Genomic DNA, 19974 nt, shown 5'->3' on the forward strand with positions numbered 1-19974 from the left:
TTAAATATAGTATCCCCGGGATACAGATTTAATTTTCACAAGTTGCCATTCCCAAATGGATGGCCAGACCTGCCCCCAAATCAGTGGGCAGAGGCCCAGAAACAAGTACTGTCCCTCATGAACATGGGGGCTATTCAACCAGTAGCAGAAGAGGGAAAGGGACAAGGTTTCTATTCAAGACTTTTCCTGGTACCCAGAAAAGACAAATCATGGCGTCCAATTCTGGACTTCTCTACTCTAAACACATTTCTGGACATTCCAAAATTCAAGATGCTGACTCTTCAACAGTTGCTTCCTATGCTAAGCAAAGATGCCTGGTTGGTAACTCTAGACTTAAAAGAGGCTTACCTGCATATCCCAATCAGAGAATCTTGCAGAAGATACCTCCGCTTCAAAGCAGGCTACTTGCATTACCAGATGATCTTCGTGTTTCACTGTTGCAGTCATTGACCTGACGTCATGGAAGAAGGGAAAGCAACCAACACAGGACCCAAGACTTTGTTAATCAGGCCGACTGAGTGCAACCTGCCAGCAGATTACCCAAATGCCATGACTGCAACGGTGGATACACTCGAACATCTACATTTATGGTAAGTGTACACAACTGTACTTTCTCTGCACTGCCCTTTGGCTTAGCTACTGTGCCCAGGGTCTTCACAAAGTGCCTGGCTCCAGTAATTGCATTTTGCCGGCAAAGAAAAATTCAGATATATCCATACCTGGACGATTATCTAATTCAGGCAGAAAACAGGGACATTCTTCTAAAACATCTGGCATTTGTAAAAAGGGTTCTAACTTGTCTAGGGTACACCATAAACGAAAAGAAATCACAACTGGTACCCTCTCAAAAAATTACATTCCTGGTTGCATGCTTGAATACAACTGCCCAGATGGCTTACCTTATGCCAGAAAAGCAAAATCATTTGATAACTTACTTCAAACAGGTGGCCACAAAAACCCTCCTATCTGCAAGGCAAATTCTGCAAGCCTTTGGGTTCATGGCCTCCTGCATTCTTCTAATTCCATATGCAAGACTGCATATGAGGAAACTTCAGTGGTACTTAAAAAGTTTATGGAGTCAACATTGTCCCAGCCTGGAAACAATGATTCCTAGCATACCTTGCCTGCAACTAGAGTTCCTATGGTGGGCAGAGGCCTGCCACCAAAACAAGGGACTGCCATTCACTCCACCCCCTGCTGCCCAAACCTTAACTACAGACGCATCAGACTATGCTTGGGGGGCTCATCTGGCAGGGAAGTGCATTCAGGGCAAATGGAGCCCAAATCAAATGCACCTTCATATCAATCAAAAAGAGATGCTAGCTGTACAGAATGCACTGACAGCCTTCAAAGACTACCTTCATCCAGGGCAATTAATGATAAAGACAGACAAGACCACAGTTATTTGGTTCATAAACAAGCAGGGGGGTACACACTCCTACCCCCTTTGCAGACTAGCCATGGCATTATGGAACACGGCCTTGACCTATCAAGTACAACTACAAGCTCAATTCCTGCCAGGAAAGCTGAATACTCTGGCAGATGAACTATGCAGAAATCTCATGGACCCACACGAATGGAAACTGGAACCACGGATTTTCAATGTGTTGACACGCAAATGGGGTAGTCCAGACACATATCTTTTTGCCTCACCCCAGAACTATCAGTTGGACAAATTCTGCAGAAGAATTCATCACAAAAAAGCCTGGAAAGTGGATGCTCTGTCATTCAGCTGGAAAAACCTATCAGTCTATGCTTTTCCACCTCTGCCTTTGCTCTCCAAAGTTCTACTAAAAGTCAAACAGGACAAACCAAAAATCATTTTGATTGCTCCAGACTGGCCTCGCCAACACTGGTACCCACTCCTGCACAATGTGTCACACCTTCCACCGTGGCACCTGCCTCAGATACCTTACTGTCTCAGCAGAACAACCAAATTCTGCACACTCAGCTCCAAACTTTGAATCTTGCAGTGTGGCTAATCACCTAAATTCACCCTCAGCAAACCTGTGATGGATGTCATTTTGGAGGCAAGAAGGACTACTACTAGAAAATCTTATGCTGACAAATGGAAAAGATTCTGTGCCTGGAATCAATCACAAGGGATAAGCACAGCAGTGCCCAAAATTCCTCAGATTTTGCAATACTTAACTGAGATGCTTTACAAGGGCCTGTCCTTTTCTTTCATAAAAATCCATGCCTCAGCCATTTCAGCTCATTACAACACAGAACCTCCCCTCTTCTCTCATCCTCTGCTAAAGCAGTATCTCAGAGGGGCCAAAAACTTAAGACCACCCAGGAGAGCTCCAACCCCTGCCTGGGACCTCAACTTTGTATTGGAAAAACTTACTCTTCCTCCTTTCGAGCCAGCTGCTACTGCAGACTTAAAATTTCTCTCCTGGAAAACAGCTTTCCTTTTAGCAGTCACTTCAGCTAGAAGGATTGCCGAATTACAGGCTCTTATGGCAGTGGAGCCTTTCATTATTTTTCATGCAGACAGGGTGTCTCTCAGGACCAATCCATCCTTCATGCCTAAGGTGGTATCCAGTGTGGCTCTTAATCAGACCATTAATTTGCCAACTTTCTTTCCCAATCCACAGAACAAGGGGGACCGGATTCTGCATTCATTGGATGTACACAGGCAACTTAGATTTTACTTAAACAGGACAAAATCTCTAAGAAAATCTGAACAACTACTGGTGGCATTTGCTGCAGGGGCAGAGGGAAAGGCTATTTCAAAGCAGACTATTTCCAAATGGATAAGCCATTGTATTCGTTTCTGCTGTATGCACCATGGTAAAACTATCCCCGAGGGGATCAGATCTCATTCCACCAGGGCTGCATCTACTTCTACAACCTTTCTCAGAGGTGTTCCTACCAGAGACATTCTAGAAGCTGTTACCTGGAGCTCAGTTCATACGTTCACCAAATATTACCATTGACCCTTCTTCTCTGAATCCAGAGCTGGCTTTGCCACTGCTGTTCTGCAGGGCCTTATAGCTGGTCTTAATGCTGTATAAATCCATCCTCCCAACCATAGCGTTGGGAATCTACCCGAATGTAATGACTGCAGCAATGAAACACGAAGAACATAGTACAGTTATGTACACTTACCATAAATGTAGATGTTCGAGTATTCACTATTGCAGTCCTGGTTACCCTCCCTCCAGCCTCCTGTTTTTCTCTTACTATACTTATACTTTTCTTTCTATGCTTAAAAGCCTTTTTGGTGTATTTGCTTTTGTTTGGAGGTATATTTTTGTGTTTTTAATTACTTAAATATTTGGCTCCCCATTTGAAGGGCACCTGACATCTGGGGCAAGAAAAACTGATGTAATGGCGTCGGCTGCATGTTTTATACCCCTGACGACCTGACATCATGGAAGAAGGGACAGCAACGACGCAGGACCTAAGACTTTGTTAATCAGGCCGACTGAGGGCAACCTGCCAGCAGATTACCCAAATGTAATGACTGCAACAGTGAATACACTCGAACATCTACATTTATTGTAAGTGTACACAACTGTACTTTCCATCCCTCCATCCAGACCCTCAGGTTGACAGCTTGGCTGCTCCAGTTTCGTCCTTAGTCAGGCTTCATGATTTTTCCCGGAAGTGGTCCACATGCTGTCATCTTTTTCCCACATGCCTTCTACCAGGAAGATTTATTCCAGTAAGTGGAAAAGATTTTCCATTTGGGTCCGTGAAAGACATATTGACCCTTATACAGTGCCTATTTCCACAATATTAGAATTTCTTTCTTAACTGTTCAGTCAGGGGTCAGCTGCAGCAACCATTAAAGTGCAACTGGCAGCGATTTCTACCTTTCACGTTGCTAATGAGCCCAACCTTATGTCTCATAGGCTTTGTAGGGCCTTTCTGAAAGGGGCATTGTTACTCCGACCTCCAGTCTTTGATCCAGTAATGCCATGGGACCTTAATTTTGTATTACAGAAGCTCACCTCAACTCCCTTTGAGCCCGCAGCTACATGTGACATTAAATTCATGTCATGGAAGACAGTATTCTTGGTAGCCATAACTTCAGCTAGGTGGGTCTCTGAGCTCCAAGCCTTATCGATTAAGCCACCTTATTTGGTGTTTCACAAAGATAGGGTCTCCTTAAGAACCAATCCTTCCTTTGTTCCAAAGGTTGCTTCTGTTGTCAATATCAACCAATCCTTTGAGTTGCCTGTGTTTTTTTCCTGAATTCTCTAACAAGGCAGAATTTAAGTTTCATCAGCTAGATGTTCATAGACAATTGCGTTTGTATTTACATAGGACAAAAGATTTCAGGAAATCAGATCATAAATGTTATTCTCGTTTTCAGACACTAGACTTGGGGTTCCTGTTTCTAAGGTAACCTTGTCTCACTGGATCTCCGATTGCATCTCCTTTATTTATGCTTCCAATGGCAAAGAATTACCCTTTAAAGTGAAGGCTCATTCTACACGATCTGTGGCTACCTCAACTGCATTTCAGGCTAGGATGTCTATGGATGATATTTGTGCTGCAGCAACATGGGCTTTGCCTCATACTTTTATTAGTCACTACAAATTAGATCTGGTCTCTAGAGGCAGATCTTCCTGTGGTTCCACAGTGCTCAAGAGTATATTTCACTGAGTCACCCAAGGTCAAGGTGCTAGGGACGCTGTCCCAAAGGTAAGAATGAAGGCGAGATTGGACTACATAACATCAAGAAGTTATGTACTCATCATAACGTTCGATGTATGTAGTCCATTTCGCCTTACATTCTTACTAACCCCCCCCCTCCTACCTCCTCCTGGAGGACCTGGTGGTATAGTTTATAGGTGTCAGTAGTCCTTTCTGTTGGGGTTGTTCTTCTTCTCAGTGTGTGTGTGTGCACTTGCAGCAAACAAGATCTGGAGAGTGGACCTGTTGCATGATGGGATACCTCTTAGCCACTAGCCAATTGAAGACTTCGAGCTAGAGTATGGCCGAGTCGGAGCCAAGGTTCGGCTCTGAACCCAAGGATAAGAATGTAAGGCGAGATGGACTACATACATCGAACGTTATGGTGAGTACATAACGTCTTGTTTTATTCTGTCAGGGAATACAAATGCTGTCATTGTCCTATTGATAAAGTCTTAGCTGACTCTATTAAATGCCTTCTCTGCATCAAGACCCAGCAACAATAGAGTTGTATTTTTATATTCTGTTTCCCTTTGTATCATCATTGTTCTGTTAATGTCAAATGTTTGGCTGTCCACCACAAAACCACATTGATCCATATCTATCAATTTTGGGAACGTTTGCCATTCTGTTGGCTAGTATAGGTATAATATTTTACAGTCATAAAATTGTAATTATTCTATATGAAGCTGAGTTTAAAGACGCTATACCCTCTTTGAGTAATACAGCCACCACAAGTTTCTTTTTAAGTTGTTGGTACTGTCTGTCCTTTCAAAATATCATTACACAAAACCTTCCAGATCTTTAGCACTTTATTCTCTCTTAAGTCCTAAACTTCCCCAGGAATGCCATCTGTTCCTGGAGGTTTCTCTGTTGATTGATTATACATCACCCTTTTTATGTCATTCATTCCTGTTTTAACTATTAATTCTTGAGCCTTGTCTTCCGGTAAAATTGGTATAGATAAGTCTTCCACAAAAAGTAGCGCCTTTTCTTAGCATCCTCTACTTTCTGCTTTATACAGAGGTTTAGCATTTCCAAAATATCTTGAATACCTGTATAGAATCTTTGTATATTTTTCTTATATTAGACTGCCTTGCTAGGTTAACAGTAACCTTTTCTAGTTTATGTTTCCCAATCTTTCTGCTAATAGTTTTTGTGATCTTGAATTATCAAACTACTAGCTTCACAGCAACCTTTCTAAACTAATGCATATTATCCAAGTAATCTTTTATTTTCCCTTTAGCACTTGGCATTTGATTTTGTTCTTGTTTTGTGAGATTCTCCTTCTACAGTACTTTTAACATTTGATATCCCCTCCAAATAATTCCTATTACTTCTTTCCCATATCTCTTTCTTTCGTATTTCTACCATATTTCATATTCTTTGACTGTTGTATGGCATTTCCTTGATTTATGGTATGCTTTGTAGCACAGCTAGGTATATTTAATAGTTTCCTTGCTTATTTTCAAGTTTTGGTCATGCGAATTGTAATATTTCTCTATGGCAAGGTTTGCTCATGCTTCTTTTCAAGTTGGTGGTTTTCTTGTTTGCAAAGATGTTCCGGCTTAATGCTAACTCTTAGGTCCGTAGATGTGGACTTGATTTTATTTGTATAAGCAGTACTAGATAGAAATAATTGCAAGTAGAGGACTGTTTCAGCCAGTAAATTTGTGCAGTATATTTTAGTCATTTTGTAACCTCATTTACTTATCTTCTGCTTTGGAATTTTGCAGCTTGACTGTTTATAATCTTTCTAATTGATGCTGTAAGATATGTATTATATGTTGCTAACCATTGTGCAGACTCGCTGCATTTTGTAGCAGTATGTGGTAAAATACTATTCTGTCCTCTGCAGACTGAGGTGTGGTCTCAGTGTAGTCTTTTGTAACACAGTTATCCTTAGCTTTTTCCCCTGCTGCTTTGAAATGGCCTGTTAGCTCTTGTTTCTTTAATAACTGGACTTTGACTATCAATTAGTGTTCACATCTTTGTATTTATCCACATATGAGTTGTAGTCACTTATTCAGTTATACTATGGTAAATTAATTGTGGTTCTTTTCTCTAAGAGAGCTTTGTATTAGTGCGTTTAATAAGTAAATAAATATATGCAACCTTGTTGTGTGTGTAAAGTTTTCTTATATCATTTCAAGTGTAGAAACTGATTAATCTCTGCTAGGTTTCTTTCTTTCTTTTTTGGAATGGGCCTTTTCCAGGAATAAACTAGATATCTCCCTCCAGTGGTCAATTTGGAGTATTACATGAATTTTATGCTTAACTATACCACACTTTACAAAGTAAGAAAAAACACAACACAATATCCAAACGGGTCCTTCCACCTTGTGGCAATATTCAACAAAATAAATCCAGCCGGCTTAAAACAAAAGAAGTTTATACATTTATATAAAAAGCGCCAAAAACATGGCTTTGAAAACAATCAAGTCATTTACAAAGTATTTGAAATTGTTGTTGTTGTGTCTTTCGGCTTTTCCCGGTTGGGGGTCGCCACAGCGGAACTCCGGTCCACTAATGATTGGCAGTTGATTTTTACGTGTTGAGTTGCCGGCCCTAACGCACAACCTCCAACGAAGGTACGCCCATTCACGCATGTCACCACAGTAGACGCTCTAGCTGAGAATCGAACGGGACAAAGTCTTGCTGTGAGGCGACAGCGCTACCGCAGCACCACCACCACCACGGATTCGTACAAAGTATTTGAAATACATGCAGATAAATTCCTGCCAGATTTAGAGCGGTTATTTGCATCTTAGCAACTGTACTATTACAGCAACAAAAAATTCCTCTGAATGATTCTTTTAAGAGTGTTTAGGTTGAGTGTGAACGCTGTGGGAAGTTTCTCTGAACTCTGTTATCAGACATTACTGAGGACAGAATAGTGTATATTGCTTCTAAGAAGATTTGAAATGGTCTATTGTAGTAAATGATCTGAGACTTCTTTAACCTTATTTCTGTTTCAGCAATTACCGTGAACCACTGATTTCTAATGCCACTCCTTTTCTCAGGCTTCAGATCTCTCTCTCTTCAGTTCTAATATAGTTGTTTTTATGACATGCCAGGTTTTAATTCAAACAGATTTGCTGTTTAAAAAGAATTTTTTATTTTGCCCAGTAAAATGTCTGTTTTGTTGTGTCTTTGTAGCATCTTAATGTTGGGTTATCCTGACAAAATAACGCTCCTTTTTTCTTCTAGGGTGCTAGAATGGTCCGTGAACTGTTTGAAATGGCTAGAACAAAAAAGGCGTGCTTAATATTTTTTGATGAAATCGATGCTATTGGAGGTTTGTTTTCAATTAACTAGTTCTATTTAACATTAGTGTACTGAGTTGGCACACTAAGTACACTGTATCTGTTTTAAGGCATGTCTTGTGAAATTTTAAGTAATCAGTGACGAACAAGTAAGCATGGCAAAATACAAGTTATCAAATTCATGTATCTTGCTGGCTCCATAGTGCAGAGGAATAAAGTCCTGACCATAACTCGCATGACCTGGGTTTGAGTAGCAGTCTAGGCACTGGAGAAACTAGATGGGTGTGTGTGGGATCAGTCAACAGTTGATGTTATGTAGTCCAATCGCGCCTACATTCTTACCCGTGGGTTCGGAGCCGAATGTTGGCTCCAACTCTGCCATACTTTTTTAGCTCGAAGTCTTTCTATTGGCTGGGCTAAGATGGTATCCCATGCTGCACTGCTCTCTATCCCCAGATCTTGTTTGCCACTCGTGTAGCTCGGACGTGGTCTCGCTCTTGACTGTGGCTAAGTACCCTTTTTCGTCTTATATCAGAGAAGTTTTTTGCAAAAAAGCTATTTTAATAGCTATTATGTGTGTTCTTGTTTGTATTGTGGAAAAGTTGTGTTTTTCTTGATTGTTTATTCTGTGGTATCCCACTAGCTGTTTCCAACGGGCTAGACCCGTTTCAGTTAGAGGACCTAGTCTGTCCCCTTGCTTTCCTTGTGTGCTAAAAGTTTCCTGTGGACTAAAACCGTTTCAATTAGAGGAATTAGTCCTCCCCCATGTATTTGTGTTTGAGGATTATTTGACTTAGAGATCTTTGTGGTGTTCTGTCTGTTGTTGGCTTGTTCCCGCCTTGTGACTGTTTGACCGTTGGTCGATTTTTCAGTTAGTTACTTGTTGTTGGTTAACTATGTCCAAAGATACTAAGGAGCATAAGCCCTCAGGCTTCAAGAAGTGCTTTAAGTGCATTTATAAAATGTCCATTACCGATGGACACTCTGTGTGTACTGTGTGGGAGCGATTCATCTCCAGGAATCATGCAGTTTCTGTCATGCCTTTAGTCTGCGTATTCTTCAGGAAAGGAAGAACAAATTGATTTTGAAGGGACTTCTGAAACCCTCCTTCAAGGAGGGTCGGAAGAGTGCTTCCAGCTCTAAGGTAAAATCTTCAAAAGCAAAAAAGTGATCTCCGGCTCCATCTGTCTCATTGGAGCCACCGGAGAAAATAGCAAAGTCTGCATCGACATCCTCGGCTCCATTGTTCTCGGGGCCGCAGGAAGTGTCAGTGGTTATGGAACCTGCTTCGGCTCCAATCTTCTTGGAACCTGTTCGGAGCCGATCGCCTAGCATTAGGCCAGTATCCCCTCCTCGCAGGTCCCCTTCAGAGAGGAGGTCTCGATCTCCTTCTCTATCCTCCAAGTCTTCCAGGACCTTATCAGATGTGGACGTCGATAGAGTGGTGCAGAGACTTCTTTGTACTCGGCTCCAACCCAGTCGGCTCTGGAGCTGGTCCCTCAACCTGCATTGATAATTCCTCCTCCAAGCACATCTCAGCTTTCGGAACCGGAGTGCTCGGCTCCATGTGATGTCCCTATGTCGGTACCGACAGCCCCTTCTGGCTTATTGGTTCCAACATCAGCTCCGACCCCGTCGGCGCCATCCATGGGGTTCAGGACTCAGGATTCTTTTGTCAGACCCAAGGGAGAGGCTTCGGGACACCTCCCGGCTCCTAGTCTCCCTCTCGGCGCTTCGGCGTGGGGAAGCCTGACTCCTGTCTTGGCTTAGGAGGCTGGTCATTCTTTGGATCCGGGAGGACCAGCCTTCGAGGCCATGCGGAGTGCGCTGGCCAGGTTGTCAGTGGCATCATACGGGTCGGTCATTCTGTCCCCTACAACACTGGTGCAGGTCTCTGATCGCCATCTATCTCTGGACAGCGGAGCCCCAAGGCCTCAGGGTACCCCCATGAGTGGTTCCCATATTTCTGAGGGCCCCTCAGAGTTTTTGCCTGAGGAGCCACCCAGAAAGAAAATGTGCAAAAGGAAGCACATAGATTCCCAGGATGAGTCTCTCACATCAGACATCGACCTCGAGGAATCGGAGGGGTCCCCTACGTCATCCTCTGAGGATGTTTCTTTCTCTGACATCATAGAGATTTTAAAGCAAAGAGGTGACTGGCCATACAAAGCACCCTCTGAGGAGGAGTCTGTCTTCCTGAAGGCCTTTGGTGCTCAACCCTCCGCCTCCTGGGTATCTCCACCCTTCGACGAGCTTCTGGATTTGGTTTGTCGAAGGGTGTGGGAAACCCCTGACTCTGTGGAACCAGTCCCCTGGAGACCCAATAAATTTTTGTCTGCTCCTCCTTATAAGGAATTTCTATCCAAGGGAGTCCCTGTGAATGCCATGGTGGTGGCAGCTGCTACCCAGAAGGAATTAGCTGAGACTTCTTCCACCGTCCATCCCCCTAACAAGGAGTCTAGGACTATGGACCGGTACGAGAAGCATACGTTTTCTTCAGCGACCTTTACCTTACAGTTACTGAATTACTTATCACACTTTACACTGCTCCAGAGAGATCTCCTCAAGGAGCTTGGAGATACTCTCATGGGTAGCGTTTCTGAGGCAGTAGCCCAGATGGTCAACGCACAGGTGTCTACCTCAATTCTATTGCAAACTCCTCCATGAGGCTAATCTCCTATGCAGCCGTGGGAGTGAGTAGGGCAGCAAGTTCAGGAGTTGCTCTTAAGAGGCAGGCCTGGATGCACCTTTGTCATTTCGCGGAGGCCTTCAAGTCTTCATTCACCGATGCCCCGTTTGATGGTTCCTCTTTGTTCGGAACCAAGGTGAAAGACACTCTTACTAGGTGCGAGCAGGAGGGAAAAACTCTGTTTGCAGTAGGAGTCCGTTTTTCCCTTCCCCTCTAGGCCTTATCCCAAGGCCCAGAGGGGTGGCAAAATGTGGTTCAAGAAATCACAGAGGTTTTTTCCCGGTGCACAAGGTGAGCCCCCCTCCAGAGGCAGGGGCGGGGGTGGTTATTCAGGGAGATGCCACCCTAGGGGCAGAGGAGGCCCTCACAACTCGGGAGACCGTGATTCCTTTTGTGGTTCTCCCTACCGTAGCTACTGATGGGAGGCCCGACTGTGCGTTTCCGGAGCCATTCGGGGGTCGAATCTCATTATACCCAGAGGCCTGGCAAGATATCACCCAGGACCAGTGGGTTCTACGAATAATTTCCGGAGGATATGTCATTCTCTTCTCGTCAAATCCCCTTCCAAACAAGAAGATCCCGGATGTTCCACCCAGTCAAAGGGATTACGCGGCTTCAGAAGTTTCAAAGCTGCTAGAAAAAGGAGCCATCCAACATGTCCCCTCAGACCAGATCGGATTAGGGACTTACTCCAGATTCTTTTTGGTGCTGAAAAGGACAGGGGACCTGAGACCCGTATTGGATCTCAGCCATTTGAACACTTATGTGCAAAAGTCCAAGTTTCGAATGGTCACATTGCAGTCTATTCTCCCATTGTTGGGAAAAGAAGTGTGGATGTGCTCCATCTACCTCAAGGATGCTTACTACCACATAAAGACGGACAGGGCATCCAAAAGTCACCTACGCTTCCGGCTGGGAGCCAGTCACTTTCAGTTTCGAGCACTGCCCTTTGGTCTCACCACAGCCCCCAGGGTGTTTACCAAATGCATGGCAATGGTGACTGCTCACTTGAGACATCAGAGATTCCAAGTGTTTCCATATCTGGACGACTGGCTCCTTACTGCCACCACCAGGCATCTACTACTTCAGACCAGGCACGCTACTATCAACCTATGTCAACAGTTGGGCATCACATTGAACTGGGAAAAATCTGCCTTGTTGCCCTCACAGCGTGTCACTTTTATAAGTGCTGAACTAGACACCATCCTCATGTGGGCGTTTCTACCACAGGAAAGAATCAGAGTCCTTAAACAACAGGTTTACGCCTTGCTCCCTCTGAGAAGAGTGAAGGCAAGATGGGTCCTCCAATTGTTGGGGACAATGGCTGCTATGATTATGTTAGTCCCTCTGGCAAGGTTACATATGAGGCTCCTTCAGTGGCTACTCTTTGCCCAGTGGTCTCTTCAACGTCTTCCACTTTCTCACCCTATTCTACTCACAGACAGATGCAAACAGGATCTCAGTTGGTGGCTTTGCACCGACAACCTCAATGCGGGAAAGCCCTTCGTTCCTGCGTCCCCGGTTGCCACGGTGACCACGGATGCCTCCCAGATGGGGTGGGGGGGCATTATCTAGGCAGGACAGTCTAAGGCACGTAGCAAGAGCAAGAGATGCATCTGCATATCAATGTCCTGGAGATGAGAGCTGTGCTACTAGCATTGCAAGCACTTCAGAGTTTTTTTCTTCTTGGGACTATTGCAATCCACTCAGACAATATGTCAATGGTGTGGTATCTGAACAAGCAGGGAGGAACCAAGTCTTATCCCCTTTGCAGAGAGGCCATGCGAGTGTGGCAGTGGGCAGTGTCTTCCCAACGTTTTCTGGTGGCAATGCACATTCCGGGGAAGTCCAATGTGATCGCAGACAGGTTAAGCAGAGCTATTCTGATGCCTTACGAGTGGTCCCTGAACTGTCACGTTGCGGAGCAGATCTTCCGCAGGTGGGGTCAGCCTTGCTGCAACCTTTTTGCCAGCTCCCTCAATGCCAAATGCAGCAGCTACTTCACACTGATCCCCCCTCAGGGGGAGTCACCCAGGGACACTGTAGTCCACGATTGGCCCTCCGGTCTACTATATGCCTTCCCTCTGGTCCCTTTGCTGTCAAAGGTTATTCCGAAAGCGCAATCCTTGGGAAGCAAAATTATTCTGATTGCCCCACACTGGCCTCGTCAAATTTGGTTCCCCTTTCTCCACCCCTATCTCATGAACGCTCCTTGGATTCTGGACCCACAACCAGACTTACTGACGCACATGTCAGGGCAGCTCCATCCCTCTCTTCGAACCCTCCGGTTGACAGCCTGGCTACTCCACTTCCGTCATTAGTTAGGCTTCATCAATTTTCGCTGGAGGTGGTTCATATTTTATCTTCCTCTCATAAGCCCTCGACCAGGAAGATTTATTACAGCAAATGGAAGAGGTTTTCAATCTGGGCGCATGCCAAAAAGATTGACCCTTACACAGCTCCAATTTCGTCTGTATTGGAGTTCTTGTCTATGCTCTTTAACCAGGGTTCAGTGGCCGCAACCATTAAAGTCCAATTGGCGGCGATTTCTACCTTTCATGTCACAGACAAACCTAGTCTGATGGCACATAGACTCTTTAAGGCTTTCCTGAAGGGCACTTTGTTACTTTGCCCTCCGGTATCAGAAACTGTTATGCCTTTGGACTTAAACTTTGTTCTACAGGGTCTTACTTCAGCCCCCTTTGAGCCTGCAGCCACTTGCAATTTAAAATCTTTCGGCTGGGGAGACAGTCACTTTCAGTTTCGAGCCCTGCCCTTTGGTCTCACCACAGCCCCCAGGGTGTTTACCAAATGCATGGCAGTGGTGACTGCTCACTTGAGACGTCAGGGATTCCAAGTATTTCCGTATCTGGACGACTGGCACCTTACTGCCACCACCAGGCATCTACTATTTCAGACCAGGGACGCTACTATCAACCTTTGTAAACAGTTGGGCATCACATTGAACTGGGAAAAATCTGCCTTGTTGCCCTCACAGCATGTCAATTTTATAGGCGCTGAATTAAACACTGCCCTCATGCGGGCATTTCTACCACAGGAAAGAATCAAAGTCCTACAACAACAGGTTTACGCCTTGCTCCCTCTGAGAAGAGTGAAGGCAAGATGGGTCCTCCAGTTGTTGGGGACAATGGCTGCTACGATTATGTTAGTCCCTCTGGCAAGGTTACATATGAGGCTACTTCAGTGGCTTCTCTTCGCCCAGTGGTCTCTTCAATGTCTTCCAATTTCTCACCCTATTCTACTCACAGACAGGTGCAAACAGGATGTCAGTTGGTGGCTTCGCACCGACAACCTCAATGCAGGAAAGCCCTTCGTTCCTGCTCCCCCGGTTGCCACGGTGACCACGGGTGCCTCCCAGATGGGGTGGTGGGGGCATTATCTAGGCAGGACAGTCCAAGGCATGTGGCAAGAGCAAAAGATGCATCTGCATATCAGTGTCCTGGAGATGAGAGCTGTGCTACTAGCGTTGCAAGCACTTCAGAGTTTTCTTCCTCTCGGGACTATTGCAATCCACTCAGACAATATGTCAGTGGTGTGGTATCTGAACAAGCAGGGAGGAACCAAGTCTTATCCCCTTTGCAGAGAAGCCATGCAAGTGTGGCAGTGGGCAGTGTCATCCCAACATTTTCTGGTGGCAACGCACATTCCCGGGAAGTCCAATGTGATCGCAGACAGGATAAGCAGAGCTATTCTGATGCCTTACGAGTGGTCCCCGAACTGTCAAGTTGCGGAGCAGATCTTCCGCAGGTGAGGTCATCCTTGCTGCGACCTTTTTGCCAGTCTCCTCAATACCAAATGCAGCAGCTACTTCACCCTGATCCCCCCTCAGGAGGAGTCACCCAGGGATTCTCAAGTCCACGATTGGCCCTCCGGTCTACTGTATGCCTCCCCTCCGGTCCCTTTGCTGTCAAAGGTTATTCAGAAAGTGCAATCCTTGGGAAGCAGAATGATTCTGATTGCCCCACACTGGCCTCGTCAAATTTGGTTCCCCTTTCTCCATCCCTATCTCATGGACGCTCCTTGGATTCTGGACCCACAACCAGACTTACTGACACACATGTGATGAATGAAATGAATTTTAATTGTTTTTTAAGTATAAAATCATTGGCTCTTTTGAATATAGGTAGCTTAATCTCATTGGTTTTAGTTAATTAAATCTAATATAAATACTACTAATGGAAGTATACACTGGTCATCTGATGAAGTCTTGAGTAATGAGACGAAAACACATATGTATGGAGTGAAGGCGTTCATGTTTTTACTGTTTTAACGTTCGTATTGTGTGGATTCATTAAAACCATTTGGATATACCTTGACTGAGTTTCCACTCTGGTTTTAGCACTTTTCCTTGGATTTGTTCTACAGGGTCTTACTTCACCCCCCCCCTTTAAGCCTGCAGCCACTTGCGATTTAAAATTCTTAACTTGGAAGACTGTCGTTTTGGTAGCCATCACGTCAGCCAGATGCATTTCGGAGCTTCATGCTTTATCAATCAAACTCCCTTATTTGATTTTTTATAAGGACAGGGTTTCTCTCAGACTGAACCCCCTCCTTTCTTCCCAAAGTAGCGTCAATCAGTAACCTTAACCAATCTATTGAATTGCCAGTGTTTTTTCCCCAGTTCTCAAACAAAGCAGAATTCAAATTTCATCAATTGCATGTGCACAGACAATTACGTTTTTATTTGCACAGAATGAAAGACCTCAGAAAATCTGATCACTGGTTTGTTTCATTTTCGGAAAACAGATTTGGGTCTCCTGTTTCCAAAGTCACGTTGTCCAGGTGGATTTCCAGTTGTATTTCATACCTCAGGGGGAAAAGATTTACCGTTCCGGGTGAAGGCTCACTCTACTCGGTCTGTATATACATCTACAGCCTTTTAGGCCAGATTGTCTATGGATGATATTTGTGTTGCAGCTACTTGGGCATCTCCTCACACTTTTGTTACTCATTACAAGTTGGATGTGGTATCTAGGGGCAGGTCTTCCTTTGGTTCCAAAGTGCTCAGGAGTATTTCCCACTGAGCCTCCCAGGACTTAGGTGCTGGGGACGCTGTCCCACGGGTAAGAATGTAGGTGAGATTGGACTACATAACATCAAGAAGTTATGTACTCACCATAACGTTCGATGTATGTAGTCTATCTCGCCTCACATTCTTACTTACCCCCCCCCCCTCCTTCCCCCGTCCTGGAGGATCTGGAGGTTAGGTCTGGTTTCAGAGCTCCCTTCATTCTTGATTTGTTTTTCCTTTCCTTAGGTGTTGTTATGCATGGAGAATGAGTGCTGGTGTTCGCAGCAAACTAGATCTGGGGATAGAGAGCAGTGCAGCATGGGATACCATCTTAGCCCAGCCAATAGAAAAACTTTGAGTTAAAAAAGTATGGCCAAGTCGGAGCCGACATTTGGCTCCGAACCCACGGGTAAGAATGTGAGGCGAGATGGACTACATACATCGAACATTATGGTGAATACATAACTTCTTGATGTAATGGGATCCTATCTCGCCTACATTCATAACTGATGGGCTTGGAGCCGATCCATCGGCTCCGACTCGGCCAACTAGTTCACTAGAACGAAGTCTCTTATTGGCTGGGCTACTCCCTATCCCAGGATGCACTACACCTGCTTCCCCATCTCGTTTGCCGCTTTACAAGCTGGACATGGTCTCGACTTGGCTGGAGCTAAGTGGTTTCTTTTACCTTTTACTGGTCTTTGACCTTGGGGTTTTTCCTCTGAATATTGATAAAAACAGCTGTTTTAACAGCTACTCTCTGTCAATTGTGTGTTTGATAACTTTTTTGTGTGTGAAGTGATTTACTGGTACTTTATTTCGCTGTCGGGCAAGGCCCGTTTAAGTTAGAGGGCCTTTGCCCTACTTTTGAGAGTTTGTGTTATTATTTTTTCTTCGGGCAAAGCCCGTTTAAATTAGAGGGCTTTTGCCCGTTGTTTTTGTGGTGTTGTGTGTGTGTTTACTGTGTTCTCTTGTGAGGTAAATCTCCCTCTCAAGAGCTCGTGCCTTGTTTCTCGCGCTCTACAGTTGGCTAACCTTTTCATATTAGACTGCTTTTCATACTGTTCAATATGTCCAAAGAGCAGAAGTCAGGATTTAAAAAATGCACTCGGTGCAATTACAAAATGTCTATTACAGACAGTCATTCGATATGCGTGTATTGTTTGGGGGCTAAACATCTACAGGAGACATGTAGTGTATGTCATGCTTTCTCCTCTAGGGTTCTTCAAGAGCACAAAAATAAACTGATCTTGAAGGGTCTTATTAAGCCATCTTTTGAGGAGGCTTTAGATTCTCCTGTTACCTCTAAAAGAAAAGATCGTCGGCTCCGACAAGTCCGTCGGAACCGACTGCTAAAAAGCAAAAGTCGACCTCTTCTTCCTCGGCTCCACTGACTTCGGGGCCGAGGGTCGAAGGGTCTGCCTCGATGCCTCTTTCCTCGGCTCCATTAGTTTCGGAGCCGCAGGTTGGAGTATCGAGAGGCGAATCACCTCCATCGGTTCCAATGGTTTCGGAGCCGGTGGAGGTGTGCAGCTCAGACTCTTCCCCCTCGGCTCCGAAGAAAGCTCCTTCGGCGCCGATGGTGGTCCATGCTGTGGTGGAACCGGCGCCGATAGTGTTGGAGCCTTTTCGGAGCCGGTCCCCTACACTCTCGGAGCCGAGAGGAAAGTCTTCTCGTCTGTCTACCTCCTCTAAATCTTCGAAACTGTCTGATTCGGGTCTGGATAGGGTGATACAGAGGCTTTTCCAGTCTCCAGTTTTTGCTCAAATGGTCTCGGCTCCAGCCCAGTTGGCTTCGGAGCCGATCCCCCCGAAACATTCGATTCCTCCTCCAACCTCCTCGGAGCCATTGGAGTCGGTGATGGTGGAGCAATGCGGAGCCATACGGTCGGAACCGAGACCCCTTCGAGGTCTGTCGGCACCGACTATGGTTCCTACCCTGTCCTCGGGTTCAGGGTTTGGTACTGGGACTTCCTCAGCCGGGCCCGAGGGGAACACTTTGGGGCTGGGTGCCTCGGTGCCTAGTCTTCCCCTCGGAGCATCGGCTGCTGGAATTCCCAGTGCCATCGTGGCCTCTAGACCAGTGATCTCCATGGAGTCTGGAGGTCTGGCCTTTGAGGCCATGAGGAGCGCGCTGGCCATGCCCTTGCCGGCTCAGCAGGCTTCTACCTCACCGTCCCTAGACCTGGAGACTGGTGCTTCTGCTGTGTTGCAGTCCCCCGGCAGCGGGGCCCCAGGGCCTGAGGATACCCCCATCGGGGGTTCCCTTCTTCTGGGGGGTCCGTCCGAAACTGCTTCGGACGAGCCCCCACAGAAGAAATTGTGCAAGAGGAAGCACGTGGACTCCCAAGATGAGTCTGTTACATCGGATACTGACCTCGATGACACGGAAGGGTCCCCCAAATCATCTTCGGATGATATCTCTTTCTCAGATATCCTGGAGATTCTGAGACAGAGAGGAGATTGGCAGGCCAAAACCCCTTCAGCTGAGGAGTCAGTCTTCCTCAAGGCCTTCGGGGCCCAGCCCTCCGCCTCCTGGGTGTCTCCGCCCTTCGATGAACTCCTTGATTTGGTTTCTCGAAGGGCGTGGGAACATCCTGATTCTGTGGAACCGGTGCCTGCGAGACCTAATAAGTTTCTTTCAGCCCCCCCCCCCCAGAAGGAATTTCTGACGAAGGGTGTTCCCATAGATGCTATGGTGGTGGCTTCTGCCACACAGCAGGACGTGGCAGAGGCTTCAACGTCCATCCACCCTCCTAATAAGGATTCCAGGAGCATGGATAGGTACGGGAAGCGTACCCTGTCTTCAGCGGCCTTTACCTTACGGTCGCTGAACTATTTATGTCATTTTACCAGGCTCCAAAGGGACCTCCTTAAAGAGCTAAGTGACTCCCTCACTGGAAATCTACCTGAGGCGCTAGCCCCTACTGTTGGCGCCCAGATGACTACCTTGTTCTCCATCATAAACTCGTCCATGAGGCTCATTTCGTATGCGGCCGAAGGGGCGAGTAGAGTAGAGGAACAGGCGTTGCCCTCAGGAGACACGCCTGGTTATGCTTGTGTTCATTTGCGGAGGCCTTCAAGTCTTCCTTCGCCGACGCCCCCTTTGATGGGTCATCTTTGTTTGGACCCAAGGTGAAGGACACACTAACTCGGTGCGAGCAGGAGGGCAAGACCTTGACTGCCGTTGGGGCCCGCTTTTCCGCTCCTTCTAGGCCTTACCCCAAGGTCCAGAGAGGAGGGAAAATGTGGTTCAGAAAATCTCAGAGGTCTTTCCCTACTCCACCCAGTGATTCCCCCTCCAGAGGCAGGGGGGGGGGGGATTCAGGAAGACGCCGCCCCAGAGGCGGCAGAGGCCCCCGTAATTCTGGAGACCGCAATTCCTTTCGTGATTCTTCCTACAACCAGCGTTCCTGAGTTGTTGCCCGACTGTGCAGCTCCGGAGCCAGTCGGGGGTCAGTTTGCGGAGCACCCACAAGCTTGGGAATCTATAACAAGCGATCAGTGGGTGCTTCGGATTATTACCGGAGGCTATCTCATTCCCTTCAACAAGCCCCCCCTTTCCTTAAGGGAAATCCCGGACGTGCCACCCAGTCAGCGGGATCAGGCAGCAATAGAGGTTTCAAAGCTGCTAGAAAAAGGAGCCATCCAGCCTGTCCCCACCGACCAGATCGGATCAGGAACTTACTCAAGATTATTTTTGGTGCCAAAAAAGACAGGGGACTTCAGGCCCATTTTGGACCTCAGTTCATTGAATCGTTTTGTGAAAAAGTCCAAATTCCAAATGGTCACCCTTCAAATCCATTCTTCCATTGCTGGAGAAGGATGCATGGATGTGCTCCATAGATCTCCAGGACGCTTACTATCACATTCCGATAGCTCAAGAGTCCAGGAGACACTTACGCTTCCGCCTCGGAGTCAGTCATTTCCAATTCCGAGCACTGCCCTTTGGTCTCACCACAGCCCCCAGGGTGTTCACCAAGTGTCTGGCAGTGGTGACTGCTCACCTGAGGAGTCTAGGATTCCAAGTGTTTCCATATCTGGACGACTGGCTCCTTACTGCCACCTCCGAGCATCTACTATTTCAGGCGCTCAACGCCACGTTCACCTTGGGCCGTTTCTTGGGGATTACGTTCAATTGGCAAAAATCTGTACTACAGCCATCTCAGCGTATTACTTTTATAGGCGCAGACTTAGATACAAAAAGGATGCACGCCTTCTTACCGGCAGCAAGAATTCAGGTTCTGCAAAACCAAGTCAAATCCTGTCTCCCCCTATCAAGAGCTCCGGCCCATCTGATTCTACAACTGTTGGGCTCGATGGCGTCAACTATACTC

The 19974-nt window shown here is 46.2% G+C and overlaps 1 protein-coding gene across 1 annotated transcript in view; it reads left to right on the forward strand.

The window, feature by feature from the left end:
- The window catches only part of LOC122815754 (26S proteasome regulatory subunit 7), a 583850-nt gene that overhangs the window by 312047 nt on the left and 251829 nt on the right, over positions 1 to 19974 (forward strand). The window contains exon 9 of the mRNA XM_044088516.1: positions 7861 to 7948. Within this exon, the coding sequence (XP_043944451.1) occupies positions 7861 to 7948 (88 nt within the window). The remainder of the gene's footprint in view (positions 1 to 7860; positions 7949 to 19974) is intronic.

The sequence above is a fragment of the Protopterus annectens genome, chromosome 11.part0, assembly GCF_019279795.1.
Source record: "Protopterus annectens isolate FY-2018-M chromosome 11.part0, PAN1.0, whole genome shotgun sequence".
Classification (NCBI taxonomy): domain Eukaryota; kingdom Metazoa; phylum Chordata; order Ceratodontiformes; family Protopteridae; genus Protopterus; species Protopterus annectens.